Source organism: Talpa europaea (genome assembly GCF_964194135.1).
Source record: "Talpa europaea genome assembly, chromosome: 4".
NCBI classification, from domain to species: domain Eukaryota; kingdom Metazoa; phylum Chordata; class Mammalia; order Eulipotyphla; family Talpidae; genus Talpa; species Talpa europaea.
The window spans coordinates 82,890,454-82,901,373 of record NC_140070.1 but is presented as its reverse complement, the minus strand read 5'-3'; the positions used below and the strand labels follow the sequence as shown (position 1 = coordinate 82,901,373).

At 35.5% G+C, this 10,920-nt stretch overlaps 1 protein-coding gene across 1 annotated transcript; it reads right to left on the bottom strand.

The window, feature by feature from the left end:
• Positions 1–3,907: 3,907 nt before the first annotated feature.
• On the bottom strand, positions 3,908–8,972 carry LOC311170257 (ferritin heavy chain-like; the record flags this gene model as incomplete). Its single annotated transcript, XM_084232641.1, has 2 exons — positions 3,908–4,561; positions 8,928–8,972. The coding sequence occupies 2 exons, from the start codon at positions 8,970–8,972 to the stop codon at positions 3,908–3,910; spliced, it is 699 nt and encodes a 232-aa protein (XP_084088767.1).
• Positions 8,973–10,920: the final 1,948 nt, after the last annotated feature.

Genomic DNA, 10,920 nt, shown 5'->3' with positions numbered 1-10,920 from the left:
AAGAAGCTGCACTTGCTTCTTGGTCCTGGGCTGGTCCAGTGAGGTTAACACTGGCAGCTTTTATCTTGATTTTGCTCCTTGTGTCCCAGATGTGCTGAGCCCCTCCCTCCCCTTTCCTATGGGTCCCCACCAGGGGGTGACATACACTTGTGGCAGGCTTTCCAGCCTCAGTGGCCCTGCTTTGGGCCAACCCTGTTTGGCTGGACATTTACCCACCAGGGGATGGGTAACTTTGGGTGCTTGATTTGGGAAACTGTATTCTTCCCCTTTTCTTTATCCCACATGAATTGTTCTAAAGTTCCATTCCATTAAAGGTCTTATATGTTTTTCCTTGATGTGGCAGGTGGCAGAACCTACTGAGAATGGGCAGGCTTGGGGATTCTGGGGTGCCCCCCTCCCTGCCCTGTAACAGTAGGAGAATTGATAAAAACTGAACCTAGAGTATTTTCTAAAGAAATAATTAGTCTTCTGCATTATTTTCATCTATACTATAGTCATCTAGAGGCCAGATTCAATGCAGTATTCAAATCAATTTCTCCAAACACTTGTCACCACCTGGCACAAGTAAGATGCTTTAATAAAAATTTCTTCAAAAATAATTTTTTAAAAAGAACATACACACGGACCAATGGAACTGAACAGAAAATCCAGAAATAAAGATTTATGGTCAACTAATCTTTGACAAAGGAGCAAAGAATATGCACTGGAGCAAAGAAAGTTTGTTCAATAAATGGTGATGGGAAAACTGGGTTGCTACATGCAAAAGAATGAAGCTTGACTACTACCTCACACCATGCACAAAAACCAACTCAAAATGGATTAAAGAACTAGACTTAAAACCTGAAACCATAAAATATATAGAAGGAAATATAGGCGAAACACTACATGACATGCACCTCAAAGACATCTTTACAGACACATCGCCCAAAGCAGTGATAGTGAAGGCAAAGATAAACAGCTGGGACTACATCAACTTAAAGAGCTTCTGCACAGCATAAGAGACAATAACCACAACAAAGAGAAACTCCACCGACTGGGAGAAAATTTTTGCACACAACACTAATGATAAAGGACTGATCACAAAAATCTATGAAGAGCTGAGGAGAGTCAACAAAAACAAAGAAAATAATCCAGTCAAAAAATGGGCAGAAAAGCTATAAAGAAACTTCTCCAAAGACTAAATACAAACGGCCAACAGGCATGAAAAAATGTTCAACATCACTTGTAATCAGGGAAATGCAAATCAAAACTACAATGAGATACCATCTTACACCAGTGAGAATGGCACATATTAAAAAAACTAGCAACAACAAATGTTGGCGAGGGTGTGGAGAAAAAGGAACTCTCTTGCACTGCTGGTAGGAGTGCAAACTGTCGAACGACTATGGAAAGCTGTGTGGAGATTTCTGGACCTACTAAACATAGAGCTTCCATATGATCCAGCAATTCCACTCCTAGATATTTACCCAAATGACACAGAAACATTAATTCAAAAGAACACCTGCACCCCTATGTTTATAGCAGCACTATTTACAATAGCTAAACTATGGAAACAACCCAAATGCCCCAAAATAGATGACTGGATCAAGAAAATGCGGTACATATACACAATGGAATATTACTCAGCAATCAAAAAAGATAAACACATGCGGTTTGCAGCAACATGGATGGAGCTAGAAGGGATCATTCTCAGCAAAATAACTCAGAAAGAAAAAGAAAAATACCAGATGGTCTCACTCATAGCAGGAACTTAGAAAACCTAAATAAGGGACAAGGAAAAATAATACAAAGTAAAAATCACAATCAACAAGCAACTATAAACCAGAGACACACTCTGTGGGGAGAAGAGGAAGGATTAGGATCAAAATAAAGGGGGGAGGGGTGCAATTGTATGGGGAATATAATCAAAATGAAAATGCATACATTGTGCAAAAATGAAAATGATGTAAGAATTATATAAAATAAAATATTAAAAAATAATAATAATAATTTGTTAAGGAGAAATGCTTTCTGAAGCAGGGCAAGCCATTGGGTTCCAAAGTCTGTCTTCAGCAGTAAGCATAGATAAACTAGAGGCAAGTACTGTTATTAATTACAACAATCTCAAAATATCAAAATGGCATAATAAGCATTCCTAGCTTATTCTTCAAGAGCCCATTTTTGCCCAATTAATTATGAAAACATGTCTTGATACTTTATGTCCAGAGTCAACAACAGGTTATTCTATTTACTATATATATTCTCACAATTCACCTATATTGGAGATTTAGATAAACATTCTAAAATCACATAACTTCCTTTATAAAATATTCTAGCACATATATTCAATTTATATTTATAACTCTTCAGTGAATGCTCTGAATCCAGAAAATATTTTTCCCACCAGAGCTTTTTCATAATTTCTAATTGTGTAATAAAGTATACAGATGTTGATTTATAGTAATGTGTATTTAAAACCTACATAATGTTATAAATGAATATTACTTCAATAGAATAAATAGGTTTGCATATATGATGAGAAAGGTAACTGTCAAAAGCTACTGATTTTGAAAATCATAATCAAATAAATTTGGAAACACTGAACAAGCCTAAATATGTAAATAACAAACATATTTAAATAATTTTATTGCTTGGCCTATGTTAGTTGTTTTATTGATGTCATTTATGCTTTCAAACTCAGTCTAATTCCTAACCTATTAAAAATCTGCAAGGAATTGGCACCTAAAATACCTAAAGAGAAGGTATCGCTGCATTGTTGAGAGATAGCATCTTCTCTGGAAAATGTACATTTGTATTTTTGGGGGCAAGTATCGTAAAGTTTCTATTAAAAACTTCTTTTTTCCCTACATCCAGCTATTTAACAAATAAATATTGAATGCTTATTTTCTACTTAACCAAAGAGGAATAATGGTTACTTTTTTCAAAGTAAATATCTAGCACCAGAGAAAACACACATACATAAAGGCCAGACATTGTAAATGATGTGCAACATTGTATAAATAAGTATCCTGAGACAGATTAGAAAAACTATTGACTTTTAAAATTTGAAAAGATCCTTCTATCTGGGAAAATCAGATTAAGACTCTTAAACCAAAACTTGAACATGAGGTCTAAGTAAAATTTCATGAGCAATGAGGAGCATTTAAGTTAAGAGAATGAAAATGCAAAGGCCCTTAAGTGGGAAAATGTGTGTATGAAAATAGAGAGATAAGGCTAGGTAAATAAGATAGAGCTTGATCCCTAGAGGTCCTTCAATAATAAGCTTTTGACTATAGATTTCATTTCAAATGAAATACAGTATAAGATTTTCAAACAAGAAAGTGGAGCACTGGGAATTGCTTTCAGGAACAGAATCACTGCTTCTAGAACAATTCTCACAATGCTTGAAAAATCAGATCTAGGATATAATACTCCATTAACTATGTGCCAAATACACTGGGTACAGGGGAGACAATGCTCATCTTCTCATGATGGATAGAGACAATAAATAGGCAAAGGTAAGTAACATTTTAAACAGGAGATTTGACTCAGTGTGCACATTTGTGATCACATAGATGAAAGTTCTGGGACCTCTTCTCCCTGGACTAGCAGGAAAGAACAAAGCATCTGTATAGATCTAAACTGTGTGAAGCGCCTGGGCATACAGCTGACTGCAGAGCAACTAGCTTTTCAGCCCATACCAAAGGCCAAGGAGCAGGATAAAGAAGATTGATTGATTGATTGATTGATTGATTGATTGATTGATTGATTTATACGGGTACCAAATTACTTTATTTGAAGGAATGGTACAAATGACAGCTATAAGTAGATGTTTTGGTACAACTTATAGAAAAGGTAAAGGTAACCCCAACATGTATGCACAGCCTTGGTGACCAGGAAAGTCACCCCCTGGCTATGAGAAGCCAGCCTAAGGCTTAGCTTCGCTCTTGTCACTCTCTCCCAGGGTGTGCTTGTCAAAGAGATACTCGGCCATGCCAGATTCGGGGGCCCCCATCTTGCGCAAGTTGGTTCCATGGTCACCCAGTTCTTTGATGGATTTCACCTGCTCATCCAGGTAATGAGTCTCCAGGAAGTCACACAAATGGGGGTCGTTTTTGTCAGTAGCCAGTTTGTGCAGCTCCAGTAGTGACTGATTCACGCTGTTTTCCAAGTGTAAATTGCACTCCATTGCATTCAGCCCGTTCTCCCAGTCATCAAGGTCGGGTTTCTTGATGTCCTGAAGGAAGATGCGGCCACCTCGTTGGTTCTGCAGCTTCATCATTTTCTCAGCATGTTCCCTCTCCTCATGAGATTGGTGAAGAAAATATTTGGCAAAATTCTTCAAAGCCACATCATCACGGTCAAAGTAGAAAGACATGGGCAGGTAGACGAAGGAGGCATAGAGTTCCAGGTTGATCTGGCGGTTGATGGCGGCCTCCGAGTCCTGGTGGTAGTTCTGGCGCACCTGCGAGGGGGCCGGGGGCGGGGTGGGGGGGTGCTGGGGGGTAGGGGGGAAGGGCCGAGCGCCGGGTTCCGTCCAAGCACTGTTGTAGCAGGAAACCGAAACGACTCTCCGCGATGGCTGTGGCAGGATAAAGAAGATTTAAACAAAGGTTGGTACTCAACCTTTGCATTTCCAGTTCATTCTTCAGAAAAGAATTGATTAAAGTGCAGCATTTCCCTTACTCTGCACTTAGATAACATCTGTATAGCTTTAGGTCAAAATAACTTAGGACCAGAAGTACCTATGTCAAGAATAATTACATTTTTAATGTCAATAACCCACTGTTCTTAGCTATATAAATTAAACTCCAACAATTTTCACAGAATAAAATGTGTTGGAGTGCTTCCCAGGTTTGACTCCTTACTTTAATTACCTAGTAAACTCTTTGTGTAACTTGTTGTGGCTTTTATTTCAATTAACACATTTTAAGTGGGAAAAAAAAACAGATATGAAGCTCTTAGCTAAGTGTTTGACATGGAATCAACACATTGCTAATTAATAAAGTTCTACATTGGTCTACTAGAGTCCAAACAATCTCTTTCCATTCCTTAAAGTTATTTGTTTCATTGCTCAGCAAAGCAATTCTTTGAAATACTGTGTAATTGTGGCATATGAAAATAGAGAGCCATCTGTATATGCATGGCATCCAAATAAACATTTGGTTCTGATTTTTCTGTCAAAATAAGTGAAGGATCTTTTTGTCATCAAATAGAGGCAGTAGTCAGCTGATTTTACCATTCCCCCCAAGCCTTCCACAAAATTGTGAATCGGACATAATAGACATGGTATCGTCTGCTTTTCTCTGATAGGAAAGAGTGATTTCCGGGAAGTGGTGTCATTAGTGCAAGCTGAAGAAATTTTCAAACAACTATCAACAAATATTACCACTTTTTTTTCAAATATTTCATTTCCTTTGAAGCCTGTTGAGAGTTATCATCTGTCATTTGCAACATCTCATCTGTTTCCAAGTTGGACTACAATATGCTGAGAGGCAAAACTCCAGGATCAAGAAGCCACTACACTGCTCCTCAGTGAATAAAAGGCAGAGGAAACCTTACAATGTCCTCCTGTTGTTCTGGGCTGTTTCTGGGCAGATGTGACTGTGATTTTTACAGCAGGATATGGAAGGAAGTCTAATATAAAATGTGTGCTCTTTATAATGTTTTCTAGGGATTCAGGGGAAGCATTAGCTATGGTAAAGTGCTGTTTTTATTGAACTTCCTGTTATGTTTTGATTAAAAACCAAGTATAAACTCAATGAGCGAAAACATTTGAAACCATTTCCCACAGGTAGACTATTAGCTATGACTTTAGAAGTATACATCAGGACAGGGGGAAAAAATAAAGATGAAGTAAGACTATCAAAACATCAGCATATTTGTGTATAGGCGTTCCTAAACTTCAAGATGAGCAATTACCACATGAGATATACTAAAGCAGCAGCTCAAGGATCGAGATGCCCAGGAATCTGTACTTTTACAATCACCTCACAAAATCAGCAATCATCTCAAAGCCCAAATATAGAAGACTTTCAAAAATACTCTGAGTGCCAAGTATCTCCACAGGGCAAAAATATTTTAGGAAATTATAATAAAAACACAATGAACCTTACTTCAAAGTGGTAAGATTATGAATAACTGACATCTGGCATACCCTTTATATAACTCTGAACTTTATTCTATGATCATCTATCACCAGAAAATATACAAAAAATAATAATAAAATGAGGCAGCGCTTGTCTTTTAAGACTGCCCATCTATGTCAATGCAGGTGTCTCTCTTTCCTTGTTTTCCTTTCCTCAATAAACTTGGACCCCAAAATAAAGTGAACCATTTATATATTTATTTATTTATTTTATATATATTTTACAGCATTTTTCATTTTTGCATAATGTATGCATTTTCATCTTGGTTATATTCCCCATACAATTCCCAACCCCTTATTTTGACCATAATTCCTCCTCCCCTCTGAATAAGCCAGAAAGATAAAGAAAAATACTGCATGGTCTCACTCATAGCAGGAATTTAGAAGACCTAAATAAGGGATCAGGAAAATGACTAATTACAATAAAGTAAAAATCAAAATCAACAAGCAACTATATATATTTTTATATAAATTATAAAATTGAAGAGTTTTAGTCAACACATAGACATTTATGCTGATAACATATTGATTATGTTAACATAAATAGAAAATTAAAAATTTTTATATATATTTTTGTCAATATAGGCTATGAATTATACTTTTATATTTCAAAATTTTGTTTAGTATTGAACACAATTAACTAAAGATGATAGAAGAGAATGTATGTATACTAGATAAAGAAGGAAAAATGATGGAGAGATGGGTAGACAGATGAGAAGGAACAACAGAAGGGGAAAAGGAATATTTTAATAAATTGAAGCAGGGGAACAATAGAAAGACAAAGAGTGCTTGATGGATGACCATTGATGGTCTAGTGATTCTGAAACAGAGAGTACTTTGAGTCTTTTATTTATACTTATATATATCCTATTTTATTTAAAATCAAGTTCCTCTAAGAGATGGAAGACTTAGTCTTCAGAAGCTATAGAATGTATGGGAGAGCAATAAACAGAAATACCATCATATAAGGATCTATTTGGTGCCATTTAATATAACTACTTAGGATGGCAGAAAAGTGAAAACATGTGGAAAGGAAAGTTAGCTGCTTTCTAGAGCACCCACAACTGGTCTATCTGAGGTACAAACTTTTCATTGTGACAGTCCAACAAAGTATAACTTTCTGGTTTTGTTCATATTCTTTAGAGGTAGCTAAGATTCACTGTCTTATTCCTTTAAATTTTATCTACCATTAAGGAAATTTGTAAAATAATAAATGCAATATTTTTTGTCATATTCAGCTCTACCACTCATGGAATTTCTAAACTTACAGAAGCACTTCATTTATTAGAGATGTAGATTCATCTCTAACTGGAAGACTAGAAGATTCAGATAATTTTTGTGAATGTTTAGGGGACTAAGCCAATTGAAATGCTTCACCAGCACTTCAGGTGACTGGAAGATTACAGGTTGATAAACAATAAAGTAGATGATTCTTCCCTCTACTTTGCGCTCACAAATTACATGCTTTTTCCTACTCTGTATGAAATTAGCTGTGCAGAGGAATGTAATAAATTCAACTTACACATTTCCACATGAAATCAGGAATAAAAAAGGATTTCTCATCCAATTTGCAATTACTCTGGAAAGTTTCAAAATACTTAGGAATGTACATAACTAAATTTCTTATCACCTTTAGTTCTATCATGTTGTTGAAGGAGGTAAAGCTAAGAGACCAACAAGCCGGGTCATCCAGAATAATAAGCTCACTAAAATCTCTGACTGAGCAAAGAGATTTGCAGATTAGGAAGTAGTCTCAGAAGGATCACATGTGTATCTAAAACACTTAGAGGATTAAATTTTCAAAGTTGTTTAGTCACAAAACTACTGACTATTTTCCAAATACGTGCTTTTCAGTCTCTTTGGTCATTGTGAAGTTAATTTTATGTGACAATATGAATGGGCTACAGGCTTCCCCAGTGGAACATTAAAAACAGAGTACAAGTCTCCATCGTAGCATAGAACCTGAGAGTCAGAAGGAAATAAAAATGAGTAACTCAATGACAGACCAGTAAAAAAAAAAAAAAAAAGAACAGATTCTATATAAGCAAGTGCACATGAGCTGAAGTGGAGTACTGATGGAGGCATGATGTAGAAACACACATCTGAAAAGATGTAAATCTATACCACTAAGTCAGATATGGTGTTTTATGATTATGTTATTGTACTAAAAAACACTATTAAAAGAGGGGAATGCTAAATGCAGACAATGAAACACAGAAGAGACACCATAAGGAGAAGTCAGTTGTAAATTCCACAATTGAGGCCTAACATATTTTCTGACAACAGGTCAAAGTAAAATTATCATAGTAAAAAGTTTGCAAATGAAATCGAATGGCAGAGCAGAAAGAACTCCTTCAGGTGCCCTGAAAGAAAGTCAAGCTTCCTGTTAAGTAGCCAGTTCCTAAGCCACATTAAAAAAGTAGGCAATTTAAAACCGCCAACTTAATCATCATACAACAAAGAGGTTTGCCCCAGAGCAGTTTTCTGTTGTAAATATCCTTATCCATTTGATGCTGTTCAAATCTACATGATTCAGGGCAGCCCTACTTCTGCGAATTGATGAGTCCTTAAATTTAGTAGGAAATGAACAACAAAGAAAGGAGTTACTCACATCTACAAATTCAAGTATTTATTATGCAGTAGGAGCCTGGCTAAGCATACCAGAGGTGCTTCCACATACTTCATCTGCATATTTAATCCTCATAAAACCTTCATTTTACAGACAAAAGAAATGAAGATCAGAAGATTTATTAATTTGTGTAAGTTGACACAGCTAATGAAGGGCGGGATTCAAACTCACATTTGTGCGGGATTCAAACTCACATTTGAAAGCTACAAGATTCATCAACGCATGCTAAACCAAGCTAAACACATCTCATTTATATTCACATAAAGTGAACCCTGGGTTAAATTTTATTAGCATGTCCTTCTTTTAGCATTGCCCACATATAACATCATAAACTTTAAGTCTGCTGGAAAATGTAATAAGGAAGAGAAGTTTTATCACATTTTAAATATTAAAAAGGGAGTAAAAATTACTTTGATTTTCGATAAGTGATGAATTTGCTGTAAGCCAAAATCCTGCCAAAGGATTAGAAATTGATTTGGTCTTTCAAACTATCTGAACTTCATTTAACCCATAAAGGTAAGCAAAAAATTTAGTAGAAAAATCACAACATATTAAGATTTGTTATAAAACCTGGACCAAATCTAGTACACTGGAAAAATATCTCCTTTGTAGAAATCTAAAATATGAACATAACTATTTTTTAGTTTCATCTTTATTTCCTTTTAATTAAGACTTTATTTTTATCTTCATTCCTGCTATATTCTTAACATGCTTTCCTCTGTCCTTTGAGTACATTAAGCTTGTACCCATTTAAGAGTGTTCACATGTGTTGCACTTGTTTGTATTCTTCCCCCAATTATGTGTACGATTAATATTTCACCTATCCTATCTCAACTTAAATGTCACATCCTATCTTCAATATCCTTTCCTTCAAAGTATTTTCATTGAGAATCTTAACTAAAGCAATACCTTCTCCCTTCCAAACTCTATATGCATAGGAAATTAAATTATTCTATTATTTTTTGTTTATTTTCTTCTTCCTCACATGAACATGAAAGTTTCCTGAGGGATTTATGTGTCATTTCTATATGACCAGAATATAGAAGCATCACATATTTATACACTGGTTGACTGAATATGAAAGTCATCGTTTTCAAGATAATTCAATTTCTTGCTGTCTTATGGTAACTAAAGTTTCTGAAAGCTTGAAATACATTTTAAGTAGTCCCTTATTATCTTCCTTTTGAAAATATATAATAAATAGAACCAAAAGCGGGTTAGAGGGAAGCCATCTATAGCTGAGAAAATAAAATATCAAGAATGAAAGCTCTTTAGTATTTCAAAATTAATCATATTTTTCATTTTAGGTATTCCACTACACCAGTAAGGACCAGAGCAAAGTAGAGGTACGTACATCAAACAAAAGCAACAAGTTGAACCAACTGGAGAAACAAAACAAAAACTGAGTTTGTTTTAGCACCAATAGCCTAAGATCTTTGATGAAGCAAGCAAAACAAAAACTAAAGCAGGTACATAGGAAATACAGCTCTAGTTTATCAAATCAAGATCAGATACACAGAAGCAAGAGTTAAACCCATATCCAAGTCCAGAAAGGCAGACACAGCCATGGGCAAAATGGGAAGAGACACACATGCAGGGGGGATTTCTTAAATAACCTGAGGCTGACTTACCTGTTTGTTTAGACCAAATTCTCTATTTAAAGTACCTACTGTCTTCCATCACTGCTTTGCTATCTCTGCCCTATCCACTCCTCTTCCTATTCTAGTTCATCCTTCATTTCCCACCTCATTCCATTTTATATATTACTAATTTCCAATGACTCCAACCTCTAGCATTATCTTGCTTTTCTGGGTATGTATTGCTATGGCTATAAATATTACCATCATGCTTGCCTTTTAACTACCCTCTAAATAACAAAGTCTGCATTTTTCCCTGCCACATTTTTTATAGATGAAAGTATTGCTACTATCTGCAATTATGCACAAAATCATGGAAGTTTTTTACTGATTTAGGAAATGACATGGTAGTACGTTCAAGGTGGGAACACTTCAAACCCAAGAAGATCAAAACCTAACAAACAAATATTAACTGTTCAAGAACTTCAGACACTCAATAGTCAGAGATGTGACATTGTAAAGGAAAACAATGGTTTGCATTATAAGACAACTAAAAAAAGTATATTAAGAGCATTCATTGTAAGAAT